Below are 21,419 nucleotides of genomic sequence, written 5' to 3'. Positions count from 1 at the left end.
TCCGAAAGGCACAGATTTTCAGCAAAATTCCAAATATTCAAGAATCAAAAACCTTGTTTTTCGGTATAACCTTATTTTTTTGAAAAAGAACCCAGACTTAAAAAAATTTAAGTCATCATGAAATCCACATTTAAAAATAAAGTTAAATGAACTATAATTGTTAGAGACTATAATAATGGTAAATGAAAATTATGAAGATAAATAAATATTACGAATTACAAAGATTTTGCAAAACAGATAAAGTAAGTTTAAAGTGTCAAAGTAGAAAATAAATAATCTGCAGGAATCATAACTAAAGTAGATTAAATAAGTGAGTAAAAGTACTACGGATGAATTAATTTTTATACCAAAAGAATTTACTAACTTCCTTTTAATGAGATTGTCGAAAAGTTCTTTTTTTTTAAGATTTTATTTATTGAACTTTAGAAAATTTTGATTACAAGAGCAGTTAGTTAAATTCCAGATAGTCGGTGTTTTTCATAAAATTCTTTTGAAAATGTAGTTATACTAGTAAAAACACAATGTAAGAAAGTAACAAAAGTATTGGTACCTTATTATCAACAATGTTAGGATCTAAATTCGATTCAAGAAGCACTGATACACAATTCAAATAACCATTTCTCATACAAGCACAATGTAGAGGTATACCTCTATGAGAGAAAAAAAAAGAATTAAAAACCGAGTGACTAAAATCAAAGGACAGAAAAATACATCATTCCAAAGAAGTAGTGGTTGTCTCCGTATGTAGAAAATAATATGTAAAATACATGCACAGAAATGTGCAGGGTTGATTGTGAGCCCAACTCAAAATTCCTGCAAATTTCTTGAGTAAAATCATTCCTGGCAGATTTCAAAAAATTTATGTCTTTATAAATTTAAATCATTGATATTTTCAAAACACTAAATTCTAAATAAATTATATACAGCATAATTTAAATGAATAATTATGTATAAGTTTACTTTTATCTCTAATCACATTTATTATTCTACCAGAAAAAAATATTTACAAATGAAAGATACCAAGTATAAATTCTAGTTCTAATATTTTTAGATAAAATATACGAGAATTTTTATACATAAATGTGATAGATGATTTCTTGAAACTTCTGGACCTAGGATTTCTGGAAACTTCCAGAGCGTGGTTAGGGAAAAATCCGGAAAACCAGATTTTTTCCGGAGCACAATCACCTCTGCATGTGACCCAATTATTATCTATTCTAAAGCAATAAAATAAAAATAATTAAAATACAGGACACGTTTTTTGGTTAAAAAAACAAGTAAATTCATCATTGCTGGATATAATTAATTCAGAGTCATTTTTTTAGTGCTTAAATAGTCGATCCTTTTTGCTTTATCATGCATATGATTATCATATATATGTATGATGTTCAGTATTTTTTTTAAAATCCTAATTGGGTCACATGGGTTTCATCTTCATTTTACGGAAACAAGCATATGTATTTACATTACTTTCATGGATGTTTTTTAAAAATTTATTTTAAAATTATGATTATCGAAAATTACGATTGAATTTATTTTAAAATTTGATACATAGTTAGATGTAAATATATAGACTCATTTCTGTAAAATGAGGAAAATGAAATGGGTGAAGATATGTGACTCAATTAGGATAAAAAAATTCTGAAATAAGATGATGAAAACATTTAACTATGTATTTCAATCAAAAGGGATAGACTAAAACAAAAACTGAACAAGTAAAAAAAAGAGTTATTATGAAACTAATATATTTTATATCAATGACTGTAACAGTAAGAAAAAAAATCATGAAACCAATTTGAAAAAAATTGAGTTACTTAAGATTAAGATGATAAAAATTTAAGTCCTGTCTTAATCATAATTATTTATTAGTTTAAATAAAATAAATAAATAAAATTAAAAAATCATATTCTGGCATGATTTAGCATTGGAGTACTACTATTTTGAAATTAAAAAAAAATCCACAAAGTTAATGTAAATACATAGAAACTCATTTTCATTAAATGACGAAAATGAAATTGATGGACAGACATGTGACCTGCTTAGGATTTAAAAAAAAAAACAAAAAAAAAAAAAAAAAAAACACTTGAACAACATAATGCGGCAAAAAACAGGCAAATACCATAAAAACTACTAAAAAAAGCTATACTAAACACAAATACTGTGATCGGTATTCAGGAGATATGATTTTACTTGTTTATATTACTGAAAAAGTTTTTGTTAAAAGTTATTTTTTTATTTCATTGCTTTACACGTTACTATACATTACTAGACAATTTGACAGACCAAATTAAGCTAATTTAGAAAAAAATAAGCTCACATTTTGCTCTTTTTCATCAGTTAAACAATGTAAAAAGATAAGGTCTCAAATTACAATTGAAAAATTTTAGTTGTACAAAATTTAAACAAACAAAAAACTAATAGAACTATTCTAAAGAAAACGGAAATATCAACCAAATCAATAAAGCTATCAATAAAACCTATTAAAAAGGATGCATTCAAAACAGTTACAGCTATTATACAGATTCAGATCTATAGTCAGAAATATACAAATCTAACCTAATAACAAGGATAGATTTCACAACTAATTAAAAGAAAAGCATTAAAAAAATTTTAACAATGAATTTTAATTCAAGGGGTGGACAATACTCAAAACTGAACAAATTGAAAAAGACAAAGAGTTATTATAAAACTAATAAAAAGAATAAAACTAATCAATTTTATAGTAAATGACTGAGAGAAAAAAGCATGGAATCACAAAATCAGTTTAAAAAGATTCAACATCAAGATAAAATCTTAGAACCAATAATAATGATTATTTCTATTTATTAACTTACAAAATAAAAATAATTAATATCATCCGGCATGATTTAGTGCGGACATAAAATAAATTTTTAAAAAATACCTACAAAGTTTATGTATATACATAAAGACCAATTTCCTTAAAACACAATCCTTAATTTCCTTAAATGGAATTGGGTAAAAAAAAATTATTATTGTTTTTTTCAAAGTAAACAATGTTAGTGAAAAATGGCAATGAAGCAAATGCAAATAAATAGACATTCATATCTATAAAAAAATTCAATTGATTTTTTTTCACGTTAAGCAATGTACTATGTGAAAAATGACATTAGAGCTAATTTGAATACACAAACATTAATTTCTATTAAAAGATTAAATTAAAAAAGATCTTTTTTTTCAAATTGAACATTGGAAAATAACATTACTTAGAACTTATGCGTTATAAAATGATATTAATATAAAAAATCAACACATTTCTTTAAAATATATAGTGAGATTTTTACCCAAAAGCATTCTGAATGTTTGCAGGCATTTCTTTGTGGAGTAACATTTGAAATAAATATGCATGATCTCCTAAGGCACACGTAAATAAAATCAATTATATTATAAACAATTATTTACATATGGACATTTTGGTCAATTCTCGGTTTATTCCTGTTATAAATTTGATTAGTCTATTTTATTTAGACATTCCATCCCATTTCTTACTTTTTGTTATTACAGGAGTAGTTATGTTTCAATAGCCTTAAATATAATTTAGCTTTGTTTATTAAACTATTTATTATTTCCAGTGACTGAAAATCAAGAATTTTAAATCCTTTTAAAATTCCTTCACATAAAACATACCATAACCAGTCAAATAACCGTTTAATCGAAAATGTGCTTATTATCCTATTGTTTTTGCACATTTGACTACATGACTTTTTCTAACAATTACATACGGTTAATATTCTATTATTGTTATTATTTTTTTATTTTTTTATTTTGTCTGTTTCAAATAATACTTGTCATATACCAATTTCTACCACAACCAGTCATTTGACTGGGAGAACAACTTATTGCTTTATAAGGTTATCGAATCAGAAATTACAATGTAATGTCTGTTCAAAGTATTGCATTGGATGAGTTGCACATTTCTGCAGACTGTTACTCAGTTATTTCAATCAGAATAACTGTGACTTCAAATGTCGAGAAAGTACCAAAAATTTTAGATTGGCATTTTTGTGTCAGAAAAAGTGACCAAAACTAAATGTTTTGGTGAGTAGCTTATATTTTATTCTGATAGCTTTCCTTAATTTCTAACTAACTGTTAGTTTTTACCCAGAAAAATGTCGAAACAATCAAGACAGCAAAAGTTTTTAGAAGAAATAATACTAATTATAAGAATAATTATAAGCTATCATTATAATTCTTATAATTATAGAAATAATAGTATTTAGAAGAAATATGTTTGCGGAAAATGTACAATAGAAACACCCTGTTTATGCAAAAAATGAGTTAAGCAATGATTTAAAAATTCTTTTTCTTTGTGTTTGTAATACATAAAAATTGGCAATATACAAATTTGTTTAATTATAATAAAGTTTTTTTAGTTTTATTTCCTTCCTAACATCCATATTTGATACATTCAATTAAGAAACATAAAGTCTGGACATTTGACAGGCTATGGTAGAAATAAGTATGTATTAAGTGTTGGTATGTTTAGTGTAGGATAAAGGCAAATTCTATTGCAAAAAAATAATGCACGATTTTTAAATTCAGAATTATTTAGTTCAGAACAGAAAGTAAGATAATTTTATTTTGTTGCATAAATGAACAAATAATGTGAGTCTAAGATTAGTATATAAAATTTTGTTACAGTACTGTCGCCTTAAAAAAATAACGACGCTTCAATTAGTTAATCTTTCTTCATACCAATATTTAGTTCAAATTTGAAAAATTTAATTAATCCAATATTTTTAAAATCACTGTAAATATGCCACTAATATATTTTTTAAATATGTAATTTAGAGGATGATAACTCAATTCAAAATTAAAAAATTCTACGATATGAGTAATGTATTGATAATAATAGATTATCTTTAAAATCAAATGAAAGAGACAAATCAATGATTGTGAATCTCTAATCTATAAGAATTTGTAACTACTTTTGCTAAAAATAATAAATAAGGGTATGACCCCTTAACTCACAGGCTTTCAGCAATGGCATCATTCCACATTTGTCTTTCTTATTGATAGGCACGCCATGCTTTACCAATAACTTAATTGTAGATTCACCTTTCAGAGAAGCATAATGAAGAGCTACAAGATAATTATTTAGATAAAATTGACTACTTAACGGTAATTAGATAAAAGGCTGTTTAAATATTGCATAGGCACCCAGCAGGAGAGAGGGAGTTTGCTATCTACTTATTTTTGCTGCCAAGGGAGGAGGGGAGTTAAGACCAATGCGTGTGATATTAAAATCATCTTAACACAATACAGAGTTTTGATCTTCCTGAATTAAATGTAATTATCAGGGGCTCACAGAAAAACTCAAAATTATTACATGTTCAGCTGGGCACGCCTGCAGAATATGTTACATTGATCGAATGAAGCTTGGGAAAAATGCAGGTAATTTTTTATCTAATTAACAAAAAAAATTGCTAGAAAATTTTGTGAGGATAAAAAATGTGTCACAAAACAAAATGCAAAAACATTGTTACAAAATTTTTCTCTGTAAAGATAATCAATATATACATTTTTAAATTTTGTTTTAATATATTAACTTAATATGGCAGTTTTTTTATTTGTTATTTTTAATTCCTAAATTTTATACAGAGTTCCCATTCAATTTCAGAAGAAAAAAAGAGTTAGTGCTTTTTAGAGTTAAAATAAAATTCCCTGACAATACCACGTTTTAAATGTCCATGGGTTTATAAGCAGACCTTGAATTTTAAATAATTGTTTTAAATTAAATAATTATTGTCCTTCGTTAAAAAAATATTATTAAAAATTTTAACAATATACAAACTTTACTTTCTAAATATAGTTTGAAAAGATAATTGTAACATGAGTATTATAATTATAAATTTAGAATTAGATTTATAATTATAAATTAACAATAAATTTAGAAAAAATTTCAAACCAAAAAAAAAAAAAAAAAAAAAAAAAATTTCTGGAGAAATATTATGGGACATATAAAATGATCTGATAATTTTCTGCTCTCCTGGGCAGGTCTACAAAATAGACCAAACATACATACATATATATATATTTTAAAAATAAATCAGAAAAAGTAAGCATTATTATCGAAGAAGTATTACTTTACTTATTACTTAGAAGTATAACATGAAGGAGTGAGCATAAACATGGATATGATTATTTTGTATGTTCATTGAATTTCATCAAAGATGTGAAACAGATGCTAAGTTAAAGTTATAAAATCAATTTCCACAAATATATAAATATATATATATATATATACATATACATATATATATATATATATATATATACATATACATATATATATATATATATATATATACATATACATATATATATATATATATATATATATATACTATAGTGTTCGAATTAATTGGGACAAGCAAGATTTTCTCATTCGAGTTGGTATGGGATTGCCAGTGATGTCCCGAACCACTTCAAACCAGTTATATCTGCCTTGAGCTGCTGTGACGGATAGACCTTCACTATAATTTACTCGTCTGACTGGTTTTAGTGTATTTGTAGCTCAGTTGTGAGCATTTCAGTGTGGAAACTGGTGGTTATAATTTTGAGTTTAGTGTAACTCAAGTTATGTGCTTATAAAAGATTGATATTAGTCCGAGGAAGCGCTCTAAAATTATAGCTCTTAATGAGCAAACTTCTATGACTGTAAGAGACATAGCTACAGCAGTTGGTGTAGGGAAATCTAGTGTTTCCAGAATTCTTAGAACATTTTAAGATTCCGGCTCATCCTCTCCAAAAAGAAAAGGAAAGTGTGGACGCAAACGGAAAACTACTCCAAGAACTGATAAAAGTCTAATAAGAAATAGTAAAATTAATCCAAGAAAGACGAGCACAGACCTCCGAAGGGATTTATTGGATTGTGGTGTTGATGTGAGTACTTCAACTGTACGAAAAAGGCTTCTAGAAAGTTGGACATACGGCAAGAAGACCAAGGAAAAAACAATTTCTAACTCAGAAAATGATGAAAAAACGCTTAGCATGGGCCAGAAAATACCAAAAATGGTCTGTAAATGCCTGGAAGAAAGTGGTTTTCAGTGATGAAACACATTTATTTGTGCAGGGACAAAAATCAAGTGTAGTTAGACGAAGTGAAGGCGAAAGTCTTAGACCAGATCATATCCAACAGACTGTGAAACACCTTTCTAAGCAAATGTTTTGGGGTTTCTTCACAACAAATAGCACTGGAAGCTTAGTGCCTCTAAAAGGCATGATGAATTCAGCTAAATACATCGATATATTACATAGTAGGATTGTTCCATTCATCGAAACATTCGACGGAACATTTCAACATGATTTGGCCCCTTGTCGCAATTCCAAACTGGTCCAGAATTTTATGCGAGAAAACAAAATAAAAGTGTTTGATTGGCCTGGTAATTCACCAGACCTAAATCCCATTCAGAATATGTGGCATATTCTAAAAAATCGCTTACCTAAGATGAATTGCACGACAGCAGAACAAATGATAAAAAGTGCTATTCAAGTATGGTTCCACGGCGATGAAGTCAAGAACATGTACGCTACACTAGTGGAATCAATGCCAAAACGTGTTCTTGAAGTCATATCTGCTAAAGGAGGACATACTTCATATTAATACAGACGTGTATCAATGTAACTTAAGGTATGTAATGATTAAAAGCTAAAGTTTCAATAAATCACTTTTTTTTCATTTGTCCCAATTAATTCGAACAGTATAGTATATATATATACATATATATATATATATATATACATATATACATATATATATATATATATATATATATATATATATATATATATATATATATATATATATATATATATATATATAAATGTGTATAAAATATGTATAGAAAATGTATATATATATATATATGTATAAAAGAAACTTAATACCTGTCAAACCATTTTTGTCAGAACAGTCCAGTGCAACTCCATTCTTTGCCATAATTTCAATGATTAGCATTGTTTGCAGCAGCCCATAAAATTGCTTTCCTTCCACTGGCATCAGCAATGTCATAAATGAAAGATCTCGATAAAAATGTTTCCACAACTTTCTAGCAAAATATACAAAACAATTCTTAAAAATTTCAGTAGCTTCAAAAACAAAGTGTTGAAAAGAGATTTAACTGGAACTTTAAATGCATCGTAAATATTTAATAACTTTAAATACACTGAGGAAAATTCATAAAAATTAAAATTTCTCAGCTGTATCTACAACATGTTAATTTAAAGACAGTTGTTACACTTAAACTTTAAAAAGTTAATGAGAAGGAAACTTACCTTAATTATACATCTGATTCATTGCAAATGTTTCTTTTAAATTTTTTTATACACTAAATCATGAAAAACATTATTTTTAATTGTTATTACACTAAATTTTTATTTATAAGAAGGGTGAAAATAATTAGAAATTATTATTTCAAGAAATAATACTTAAAGTTTTTTTTTCCATTTTGCCTACCATTTTTATTATCCATATACAAAGGGCTCACTTAAGTCCATACTTACCTTCTTAACTTTTGCCTGGATGCAGCAAGTTATAAAAGCAGTGTCTAGGTATAATAAAGTGGTTATGCTCTACAAAACCAGAGCTTGTAATTAACATAATTAGCTTGTTTGACAAAATAACATATTTAGCTTTCTTAAGAGTTTTGATTAGGGAAGCATATAATTTTGTTTTATATGAAGCATATAATATGTATTAGTAATATTTATTTAAATATTCAAGCAAGTAATAATCTGTGCAAAATTTTTATTTTCATAGGGAACTTACTCAATTTTAGGAATTTTCTAAAATGTATAAAAACCATCAGAATTTTTATTAAACAAGTAGACCAGGGGAGACTTGCAAAATCGAGTAATCTCCTGGAAAATGCAGTAGAGTTGGCAACTATGAATATGGTAGGTAATTGTTGTAACTCTAAAAAAATTAATTTAATAATGTTTAAAACTAAAATAATCTGTAAAATGTTTACAAAAATAAGGGTTAAGTTTTAAATTATTTATTGATCCCTAATTACATATCTTCGTTTTTTAAAACTGAGAAAAATATTTTTTTTAAACAGACATTCATTAACATACAAATAAAACACCCAAATTGAAAATTTATTTTTTTTCAGAGAAATTAATAATTTATATTAAAACTAGAACTCTATTTTGCATTAATTTAAGTAAGAATTTTATCTAGAGAAATATAATTGCTCTTTTTGACAAATTTGAAATATATTTCAGTACTGAGAAAGTTTTAATTTAAAATACAAGTTCAAAAATCCAAACAAGGTTAAATATGTTTAAAAAATATAACCATATCAAATTATAAGGAAAACTTAGCATTTATATTATATATTTACTACTTGGCATTTATACCATCATCATACTATACTATATATAAGGCATTTATACTTAATATTGGCATTTATACCAAAAATACTATATCTAAGTATAAGGGGAAAAACTGAGTTAATTGTAAAAAAATAGCTTAATAAATAAAAAAAACCTACATAAATTATAAAAATAATACCTATCATACCAAATGCAAGAGCAAAAATTTAAGAATTTCTAAACTTTAGTTAAGTAAAATAATGAGGGAAATAGAAGATGAAATAAGTAGAGAACTTATAAATGAACAAAGAAATATGTTTCAAAAATGCAATCATGCTGATAATGAGAAAAATAGAATGAGAAAAACAGATAATGAGAAAAACAGATGCTAACAGATACTATGCTGATAATGAGAAAAACAGAAAATGACCCCCAGAACTCAAAATAGCATTCAGCATTTCTTAGTTTTAACTATTAAGTAAATTTATGGAGAAAAAATATGCTTAAGTAAGCAAATAACATATCTATGATCATTGTGAATATGTAGAAATACAATAAATAAAATGTAAATGAATTTCTTACAGCATAATTATGAAAAGCAGCATAAGGTAAAGGAGTTGCACCAGAGTCATCAGCACTAGTGTAAAGGCTCCTTTTCAATAAAATATCAGCAAAGCCTAATGCACAAAAATATGCATCATCAACTATAATGACATAAAAAGATATTGCCAAATAATAATGCCAAAGACTTAACTAGTTAGTGAAAACTTGACATAGAAAAATTTATCTATCCAAAGTTGATCAAGATTTGGCAAAATGATTTCTGAAAAAAATCAGTTATCAATCAAAGTCCGGTAATCACATTGCTTAATATCAAATAAAAACCATTTTTTAAGTAAAATGCTTAGATTTCTAACTAAAATGGATAAGACTATTATATGATTATTACAAACTAATCCTTGATTGAAAACAACCATGGTAATTTTTATTCAAGCTCAACATCTTCATGAATTTATATGTGCAAAAACTTACAATTTGTTAGTTAGATTTCAAATCAAGAAAAAATTATTTAAAATCAGGAAATATAAAAAATAAACTCTTCCAATTTTCTCATGACAGAGCAAATCAATCTTCCTCATTTACATATTTACATGGATGTAACTGAAATATGTATAAGTATTAAACAGCAAATTATTACACACATATATATATATATATATATATATATATATATATATATATATATATATAATCAACAAATTGCAAAAAACTTTTTTTAAACTTGAATTTAACCTCTTGCCTCTGGAATATATTTGGGAAAAATGCGCCAAAAAAGAAAAAAAATATCTCTTTCATTTTGCTTTCTAATATCATCAAAATGTTATAAATAGATAATTTTTTCATAAAAACAAAATTTTAAATGAAATAACTACCATATTCAATATTTTCACATGAATGGGAAATGTTTGTTGTAATTTTTCTCAAATTACAGCAAAATAAATCGAATGCCATAAATTTCAAGTTAAATATAATAAACTAATAGAAAAATATTATTATTTATATCAACTGTCATGAATTCCATCCAAGAGAAGAACAGCAGAATTTGAAAAAAAATCTGACAAATGGCTGGAAACAACAGAATCTTTCTCAGGAAAATTCAAAAACAAGTATCACCATCCAATGGAAAAATGGTAAATTACATATTATGCATTGGAATTGAAACACCAATTTTTCTCTTGCGCAAACTCAGGCCAGCATTCTAAAATTGGCGCATTTGCCTTACCCGAGCAGAGTTCAGGCATTACAGGCAAAGGGTTAAATTATCAAGTGAATATTTTAGATTTAAATAAAAATTATTTATTAATGTTTTTGTATAAAAACATTTATAAGATTAATATTATTGATTATATAAAGATGTGTAGATATTTAAACAAATTAGGAAAACACTAATAAATTCATATTACAATTACTGAATGGCCTATGTTAAATTTTTATTAAAATCTGTAATTTGGTCAATATTTCTTCAATGAAAAAAATTCATTATTTTTGAAATGAAAATACAACAAATATTGAAACTAAACATTTTTGTTAAAAGTAAAATGCTCCTTCATTCATCCTATTTTATAATTCAAAAATTATTAAATGTTTAAATTCAATTATTTTTTTATATAAAATGGACAAAAATATAAATTGCATAGTTTGGAATTGAAAAATCTGTAACATAAGGTTTCTTCCTGTATTTGCTAAATGTTAAAAGATTGGAAGCTCCTCGATTCATTCTTTTTTTAAGATCTTGCCATTAAAAGATATTCAGGTTTTTTCTTCTTTCCATAAAACAATTTAAGAGTGCAGCAAATTTCCATGAAGAATGTGGTAACGTCATGATACAATAAAAAGTCTCAAATTTTTTACTTCATTATATAGGGCAGTTAATCAGGCATCTCAACTCTCATAATTAAAAAGAAAATCTTAAAAAGTCCTTATTAAATCAAATTAATCAAGGGGAGAGTAAAATTTCAAAGTGCTGCTAGTTGACTGCTCTATGAGTGCAAGAATCCAGCACAGTATAAGCGAATGCAGATCCACGAGTCATTGAAATGATTGGTGCTTCTACACGGTTCTATAATGGTACACAAGAACAGACTATGGCTCAATGAGTTGTGAAAATCCTTAGTAAAACCATGCTTTTTGTTATCTATAGTGACAATCAATGTGGCAAAGAAAAAATTTTATTTAGGAAAAGAAAAAATTAAGCAATTTTTACAAACACCCAATCTAAAAAGCATCTTTAAGCACTTTTTAAAAACGTTCTGTCCCCTGTCTTTATTCATTGATCAATATGCCCATTGAAATTCTTCTTTATATTCGTAGAAAAAACAAAAAGAGTTTTGGACAATTAAGGTTTTGAAGTAGAACTGGTCAAATGCCTGAATTAGTTAAAAGCAAGAATGTAATTTGATATGATAGAAATGAGATTAATAAGAAAGAGATTTTTGTTCATACATATTTAAAGTTTGGTTATAACTTTGCTTACATACATCTGCTGACGAGATTTTTTTATTTTCTTCCATGTTGGATATTCCCGTGTTTCAATGAATGCGTTATACCTTTTTTTCATGTTCCCTTTGTGATTTATTGTGTTTTTGAAACATAAATTGCGTATTTGGAACGTTATAAAGCTGAAGCCGAATAACTGGACAAGTGAATTTTGTTACTTTAGTAATTAGTTATAGGATGCACTCTATTCAATGACGAAAACAAAAAGTCTAACTAAACACGTTAATTGATATATAGGTGAAAAACGAAAATTGTGCTTTCTGCTTTGGAGAGACAAAACTGATTTTTGAAGACAAATTTAGCACCAAATTGGGTTTAAGCTACACTTTTTGCTCAATGAACATTAGTTCATTGAACAAAGTTCATTGAGCAATGGTCATAAGTTCATTGAACATTAGAAGCTTTGGAACAGCTGAGAGCAATTTAGAAGAAAAAAAATTTTTTTTTTCATTTTTGAGCAGAAAGAGCCAAAATTTTGTTTTAAAGACTTTTGAGCAGCTGTTCCAATTCTAAAAAGAAAACTTACATGAAAAAATACTATGCAAATGCTGTTATAATATACATGCTGCTGTGCTGGAAATTTTTTACTACTGGTATGAATGTAAGTGAGCTATTGTAGAGTCCCTTACTAAAAACATATATGTCTTACTACAAATGTGCCTAATCGTCTAAAAAAAAATTTCTGTGTTTATTTGTGCAAATTAGATTAGTTTAAAAGTTTTCTTTGAACTGCGTCCCCTCTCAGTACATAAACAAGTTACACCATATAAAATTTTTTTAACATTGTTAACAATTGTTTGTCATGAGTTTCAATTAGTAAAATGTAAATTGAGCAACAAACACAATGCATGAAAACAGTAATAGCAAATAACTCACAAGACGGAAATACAGTTTAAATTCATTTTTAAATCAATTTTTACCTTTCCTAGCACCTCAATGTAGAGGTGTGCTAAATATATTATCTAATACATCTGTGTTGCATGTTTCCTTTGAAACCTAAAAAGGGAATAAATTTAAAAATAACAGTAAACTATATATTGGCAATCGGTTCAAAACTATTGTCAACTTAGTAAACTAATAAATTAAAAGAACAACTTTTCTCAGAAAAATTCTTATGAATTGTTAGAAATTACAGAAGAGGATCACATTTTTCAAAAAAATTAGACATATCTTTTTGTTAATACTCCTAAAAGAACAGCTAAGCATGAATCGTTAAAGCTAGTTTTTGTTGTTTGCAATAATGGATACAATGTGACAATAGCACAGTTTTGTGTGGCAAACAATATTAATATCTAAAATATCATTAGAAAGTTGTGATTAAAACTTTATTTAACTTAATTTCTATCAGCAATTTTTATAAATAATTCAGGGCAATATCATTTTGTCTCTGTTTCAGTGTTGTTGATTAATTTCTTAATTTAATCCTCTATAATTAAATAATAAATTTTCTATCAGATATTAAAAAATTTAGATGTTGTTATTCCAATACGGAAATTATAAAGAATTTTTTTAATTACTTTTCTGTTTCTGTATTTTAATTTAATCTAATCTTTTTAATAAAAAAAAAATCTAAAGTTTTTGTTGATATCACATATCTAAGGGTCTGTCCAGGCCTAATTTACTACCTTTAAGCGGAACCTCACAAATTCAACTTTAGAAAAAACGGCAGTTTCACGAAATACTTTTGCTTAATTTTATTTTTGTATCACGTGAGAAACGATAAATCTATATTTTTACCACATTTCTGTGTTAATTTTTTAACATAATTTTTACAAATTATGTCTACATTTTCACAAAATAGGTATCTCACAGAAAAACCTAGACAGACCCCTGATATCAGTCTATATTAGTAGCTCCTGGACAGGTATTATTCACAATCTGTACAAAAAATTAAAGATAAAAAACAGCCCTAATTTAAATTTTTTTAAATGTTTCAAAATTACCAGTAAGCGAACTACTTCAATGTTTCCAGCACCTACAGCAAGATGTAATGCTGATCTACCCTCATAATCTTGCCAATTTATAAGATTTCCTTCCTTCTAAATTAATTCATAAAGCAAATATGTAGTTTTAGAAGAACTCAGGAGAAAGTAAACATAAACAAAAATAAATAAGACTCTCTCATAATTTTGCCAATTTATAAGGTTTGCTTAGTTCTCCTAAAGATAAAATATGTATTCTTTCTTTTTTTTTTAAATAGATCAAAGTGAAGTAAGTATTTTTTAAAGTTGTTCATAAAGTCATTAGATATTTTTAAATGAACACAGAACAAAGTGAACATATACAGAAATAAACAGAATTCTCAAAATAAATAAAAATATCTCCTCAGAATCTTGCCAATTTATCGACTGTCGCCTTTCTCCTAAATTAATTAAGTTAATACATATTTTTTAAATGAACATAGAACAAAGTGAATGCTAGGAAAAAAAACTGAATTTGCTAAATTAGTAGAATTGTCTCTCAATCTTGCCAACATATATGAATATAGGTTATAGTTTTATATATATATGAATATAGGTTATAGAAAGTTAAAAGGCACATAAAAGGGAATATATATCTTTTAAACACAAGGAAGTGAAAAAAGAATCTGAAAATAGATTTTTTTTTTCTGCTTCATAATCATTATTAATCCTAAACTTCAAGAAAAGTGAGATGGGCACAGTAGGCCTTAGCCCTCCAGGGGCTGTCACGTCACTAAGTTTAGTTTAATCATTATTTATAAGAGATCCCGCCTTTCTTAAATTTATTCATGAAGTGAAAAAAATATCTATTTTTTAGGAAAACACTAAATATAAAAAATATAAATAAAGTTAGCAAATATTAATTTTAGATTACACATTGCTGGCACCAAAATCACAAATTCCTCAATTATTAACACAGCAGATTTGTATTTTTAGCACGGCACAAAAGTTATATTGCTGACATTTACAACAAATGACAAATTAAATCGAGGACTTTTTTCTTTCTTTCAAATTAGTGAATTTATTCATAAAGGGAAAATTAATTTCGTTTATATGTTAAGAATAAATTGAGTATTAATAACAATAAATAGAGTCCAATTATCCATTTTGTTTATGTAGGATTTTCAAATTATCAGTCATGCAGGGATAACGTCTCTGTAAAATTTTGAGAAACAAGGAATACAACTTACCAGGAGAATTTCAACACAATCCAATGCACTAGAAGTAGGATTTGTAGCGACCCAATGAAGAGGTGTTTTACCCTGATCATGCATAGATTAGCATCCTACAAAAAAAGTATTTTAAAAGTAATAAACAAGTAATAAAGTTTATAGTGAGATTAATAAAATCAAAGATACTCAAATTTCAAACAGAATAGAAATTCACCATAATTTCCTGTTTTATCCACGAAGGTGGACAATCTGTAAGGGCAGAAATTTCAGTTAATAAATTCAGTTCTGTTAATAAACACCACTGCCATATAATCTGTGGATTATATGGCAGTTTGTTTATTGCACCAATCTACTTTTAATTATGTAAATAAAAAATATACAATGTAACTTTAATATATATTTAAAAAATGTGAAAAAAATTGAGTATGTGAATTCGGAGATGAAAACCAGAGCCTGATTGAAGAGTTTTTCGAGGGAAAATATACTTTACAAATGTTCTTGTTCGCAACTCCAAACTTGCATATGGGTGATTCTTTCTAAACATGACAATTCGGACCAAAAAATTTCTTCAAATTTAAAGTCTTCAAAATTATATACCATTTTTTTTGTATACTTCTTTAGTTACACTTATTAATATCTTACAGGCAGCAGTGTAGTTTGTTGACATTTGCTTGAGAAACAAAATACAATAGAAATTCATCATATCTTGAATGCCAGGAAAATGACATATTAGCTTTGAAGTTTAAAAAACAGTCATTTTAAGTTAATAGTAAGTAACTCATCTTAGGCCTTTATGTTAGATGAACCTTAAATTGTTTAAATTAATTATTTTTATCCACCGTAGGAAGAATCAAAAAAAAATTTTGTTGTTGCTGATATGTACAGAAAAAAATTGTGTATAATAATCAATTATTAGATAAATAAATAACTTTGATTACACTCAAGCATATTACAATCATACATAAGCTTCATAATACATGCAATCATACATAATTTACATAAGCAATCATACATAATTGCTGCTATATTAGGTTAATATTTGCTTTCCCTCCTTACTTTATTAGCAGTTAAAAAAAAATTCTGGTAACACTTCAATGTTCTGGCATTCATAAGCCAGGATAATGACAAATTCACCATTTTATAGCATATACCCTTACTTTAATTTGATATTTTGGCTTAAGACGTTTATATTCTGCTGAAAACTATATAAATTATGTAATTTTAAAAAAAAATGCATAGAAATTTTTTGATGAATAACAAACGAGCTTTAGCATGTTAACTAAACATGTGTCTATAAAAAAGAATTCAATGTTTGTAAGTGAACAAAAAAAAACCATAAAAATCATCCAACTTGACAAAATATATTCATAAATTCTTTTGCCAAAATTAAAAGTATTCCTAGTTTTTTTGTCACAAAAATATATATGTACAATTGGCAATGTAATTAAAATGAAATCCAGCCTAGTAAAAATATGTAAAGAGCACATTTTGAGCTTGACTATTGTCATATTTTGTTATATTGCGTCTGAAAATTTCCCAAGAATAGTTTTGAAAATTGCTTGCTGATTTAATGGGGAGGTATAGGGTCTAATCATTTCATATTACTTCTAGTTCAACGTTTCACACTACATTACAAGAATTTTCTTAAGCACTAGTTAATATTCATTAATTTTCAGAGTTAAGAATTGTTAAATGAAACTGTGTAATGTATGGTAAAATGAACTATAAAGAATAGAATAAAATCAAAATTTTCTTTTTATATAAAATTGTTAATTATAAGTATATAAAATTGTTAATTATAAGTGAAAATAGATGTTTAGAAATGGGTAAAAAAGTTGCAAAAATTTGCTCATTTCTATTAAGAATATTAAAAAAAAGTTTGTCAAAGGCTGTTAAAAATTTCACAATATTTGAATACTCATAAGAAATTAGAATTTTTTTTTTTGAGACATAAGTCATGGCCTGTATACTAAAACTTATTTAAATTTTGGGACAAGTCTTGTGAGCCCATACTAGGTTCATTACCAATTCCAATAGCAACATATGAAGTGGAATCTCTATCATGGACATTATAAAGAAAATAAACAGAACCTATCAAACGTAAAGCTAAAATTAGTTAAAACCTTGGTATTTCTTGTCTATAGATTCGTAATAGTTTGAGGAGGTCATCATAACACGTTTTAAGAGAAGAGTTTTGAGGTCAAACTTTGCAATGAGCTGATAGAGCAATTTCACTAATCAGACCACAAAGAACTACCATATCTTTGCCTTGCAAATAATTTACAGAAATGTCACTGATCAATAGTCCTACAAAAATTACATATAAATTTATTGAATAAATAATTTTTATCAATTATAATTTATCACCAGGGATTAATGACATAAAAGAATTTATTTCATGCAAATTTAGTACACATAACACACATGATCTTATACATAATTTAAAATGCATATACCATCTCTTCAAGTTTTCATATTTTTATGTTCAAGACTAGAAGATCTAGAAGTCAGTAAGAAATTACACTCTAATATAGATGATATGGTTAAACTCAATGTTATTAGTTTAGTACATATTTGAAAAAGATTTAAAAAGCGTTTTAGAAGAAAAAGTTAGATTATCAGCACCTGCCTTTAAAATTCCAGAGAATTATAGATAAATAGTAGCACTTAATCTTTGGTATGACAGTTCATGTTAAACCACGACCTCCTAAACAGTTCAACAGCAAAGTACTCTGCCTTATGCCTTCATTGTTAAATGTTTTGGTATTTATCTAAACCTCATCTATCCATTCATCTTCCTCATTTTTTTTACCTCGGCATTGATCATTAAAGACTTTTTTGTGCATTGGGTGTAATCCATTCTCTCTAAATGTCTTAAGCATAGGATTCTTTTTAATTGTAGAGAGTTTTCCCCACATATCATTGACTCTGGCTGGTCTAAAACTCAATTCAGATTATTCTGTTCCGAACATCTTCTCCTATTTTGAGGTCTAGGGAACAAGTCTCCCCCTTCCAAAAAAAAAACTGTTTCTCTGATCACAACTTTATCAAAACTAAGTTTCATTAGCCATGGCTTTAGATCTTATTAATTTCAATGATTGTACTTGCAGATACAAAATCAAACATTAATGTAAGTGCAGGCTTAGCATTGTGAATCAGGAAACATAAACTATGTATTTCTAACTAGAATTTTTATTGTAAAATTTATAATTTACAATAATAATTTTATTGTAAAATTACTATAGTCAATTTTTTTCAACACACTGTAGTATTAAAAACAAAGGGGAAAGCGAGCCTGAGAAATGCATAAATAAATAAAATTATTGAAAATAATCTTACATACATAAATAAAACTAGATAACACAATTTCTCAAAACTGCTAAATTTTTACTTACATGTATTCAAAGTATTCTATTTTCAAACTAACATATGAATATACAAAGATATTTGAATGTTAATTTGCAAACATAGAAGCTGGTTGATGGGTAAATTTTTTGATTCACTTTCATAGTAGGTACATTAAAAAAATTTTAATTTCTCATTTGGTCCATAAATTTTCTTAAATAATATGATGTGATTTATTAAAACAATCTAAAATTAATAATTTCTAAAGTCAAACACATTCCATTCTAATAACAAGATCATTCTAAATTAAAATAATCATTTACTTCTACTTTAAAAACATTTTTATTAATAGTCTGGTTAATACTATAAAATATTTAAAGAGTTCAAGTAATATTTAAGATGTTTACAGACATAAATAATTAAATGCAATCAAAACTCTGAGCAAATACAAATTTTAAAAAAAAACTTGCAGTTAACTCCCCTCCGACAATTCATAGTTGTAAAATTGTAAATGAATTTTTTTTATTGGCAGGGAAAGAATATAACACATTTGGCTGACTGAGAAGCATATGCTTTATTGATGGATAACCCTTCAACTTCAATAGAGAGCCAATACTACAGCTGCATGGTATAAACTAGTACTGATCAAATTACAATCAGAGGGATATGAGACAGTGGAATCAAAGAAATAAGTTTTGGTTGCATAAGGGAATAAAAGTGCTTAAGCAATATGAGCTAATGATCACTGAATAAATCCATCATATGATCATATTATAGCATATTATAGAGAATAATCTTCCTACGAACTCTTTTTTATCAATACAAAAACTGGAGCACTTTAAACGAGTGTTATCTTTTAAATTTATCCCTGTAGAGAATAGATGTAAGAATGGATGGCACACTGATGATTATATATATATATATATATATATATATATATATATATATATATATATATATATATATATATATATATATATATATATATATATATATAAGTATGTGAGTGTAAGGTCACCTAAAAAGTTTTTGTGCAGTTCTTAGAGGTGGCGCTAGAGTATATTTTATTTCAGTGATGCGGATACTTTTTGTTTGCTGTTGTGCTGCCAGTACTTGAAATCTAAAGTGTGTTTTGCCTCTACAGGATTGAAAATTAATGTTCAAAAAATGGACAGTAAAAAGGTAAATTTACAATATGTAATGTTCTATGAATTTCAGAAATGTGTGAATGATAACACTACACACAACAATTTGGCTGTTTATTTAAGCAGTGATTCTACATTACAAACTGTGCAAAATGGTTTGATAAATTTTGGCAGGGTGCTTTTATACTAGAAGTTAAATCAAGATTGGGACAACCACTGGAGATTTATGCTAGTAATGTGAGTGCTATAGAGGAAGAAAACTAAAAAAGTTCCCTGCAACTGAGTATATTGTAAGAATATTAACATTCATAACTCAATCATCATCCTACATAAAATAAGTTTTAATCACGTAATAGCATGATTTAAAAAATAGAATAAAACAACATTCAGCACTTAAGAACAGTGAAAAAAAAGAGGGTGAAGATCGAGAACCTGGTTGCAAAAGCTGGGCAACTCTTTAAATTTTAGGCACATTGAGAAGACTAACTAAATAATTCATTTTAACCAACTACAGCCTGGTGAAATGATTTTGTTAAATAAATATAGAGAACAATCTTCTGTTAAATAAATATCTCCATTAACGACAATGCTTATGCATAAATGGAAAATTGTATGGCAGAATAACAGAGATTATTTTCTCAAACAATAAAATTACATTGTTTGAATTTCATTACATTAGGCCAAGAGGCAGACCAAAGAAAAGAAGGATGATTTAGAAACATTAAAGATCTCCTACTGGAAGACCAAGGTCAGGGACAGAGCTGTCTGGCGAAATATTGTGCAGCAGGCTAAGATCCACCCTGGGCTGTAGTGTCAATAAAGAAGAAGAAATTACGTTAATTCGAAAGTTATTACTAGATCCAGAACAAACGTAAGCGATAACCATTCATTTTTGGAGAATGCATGTTAAGCCACCTTTCTTAGTTACATACCTATTTTACGAGCCAATTAAGGGAAGCATAAAAACATGAAAAGGCAAATTTTTTCAACTTAGAATGTTAATGAACCCTTTAATTTAAAAAGTGTATCATAAATCTTTTTTAGTGTTTGAATCGGTACTTAAAGATTGACCTTAAATTCATTAAAATGATGATATTCTCCGTCAAACCAAGATTGAAAAGTATGCAGAGCTTCAAGATGGGAAGATAATGAATCCTTGTGTAAGACCTTGGTTTTCCGGTCTAGATTCTGAGCGATCAGGGGAAGATTTTGATCTAAATAAGAAAAATAAATATATATAAGTCAATAATAAACAAAAATATTTTTGTCTTTGAAAAACATGTTCTGAAATTAGTTTTTTTTTTTTTTGCTTTTTTTTTTCAAATCTTAACATAAAAAGAAGCCGGAGCATTTTGCTTTTATAACAATTTGGTTAAACAAGAATGGATTTTCAACTTAATGAC

The 21,419-nt window shown here is 26.8% G+C and overlaps 1 protein-coding gene across 10 annotated transcripts in view; it reads right to left on the bottom strand.

Moving 5' to 3' along the window:
* The window catches only part of LOC107440383 (uncharacterized), a 106,310-nt gene that overhangs the window by 61,879 nt on the left and 23,012 nt on the right, over positions 1 to 21,419 (bottom strand). For 5 of the 10 annotated variants that reach the window (XM_087154583.1, XM_087154584.1, XM_087154585.1 and 2 more), the window contains exons 6-14: positions 21,088 to 21,230; positions 15,545 to 15,639; positions 13,314 to 13,389; positions 9,919 to 10,013; positions 8,789 to 8,935; positions 7,909 to 8,069; positions 4,990 to 5,100; positions 1,077 to 1,217; positions 551 to 650 (exon numbers count right to left, since the gene is read on the bottom strand). In XM_087154583.1, coding sequence (XP_087010709.1) covers positions 551 to 650; positions 1,077 to 1,217; positions 4,990 to 5,018 — 270 coding nt within the window. In that variant the 5' untranslated portion in view covers positions 5,019 to 5,100; positions 7,909 to 8,069; positions 8,789 to 8,935; ... (2 more) ...; positions 15,545 to 15,639; positions 21,088 to 21,230. The remainder of the gene's footprint in view (positions 1 to 550; positions 651 to 1,076; positions 1,218 to 4,989; positions 5,101 to 7,908; positions 8,070 to 8,788; positions 8,936 to 9,918; positions 10,014 to 13,313; positions 13,390 to 15,544; positions 15,640 to 21,087; positions 21,231 to 21,419) is intronic. The other 5 variants (XM_087154588.1, XM_087154590.1, XM_087154591.1 and 2 more) reach the window with 3 other exon arrangements.

The sequence above is a fragment of the Parasteatoda tepidariorum genome, chromosome 11 (assembly GCF_982258835.1).
Source record: "Parasteatoda tepidariorum strain Cologne lab strain chromosome 11, Ptep-v5.0, whole genome shotgun sequence".
Lineage (NCBI taxonomy): Eukaryota > Metazoa > Arthropoda > Arachnida > Araneae > Theridiidae > Parasteatoda > Parasteatoda tepidariorum.
Note: the sequence above shows the minus strand (reverse complement) of the source record. Positions and strands in the feature narration are given on the sequence as shown.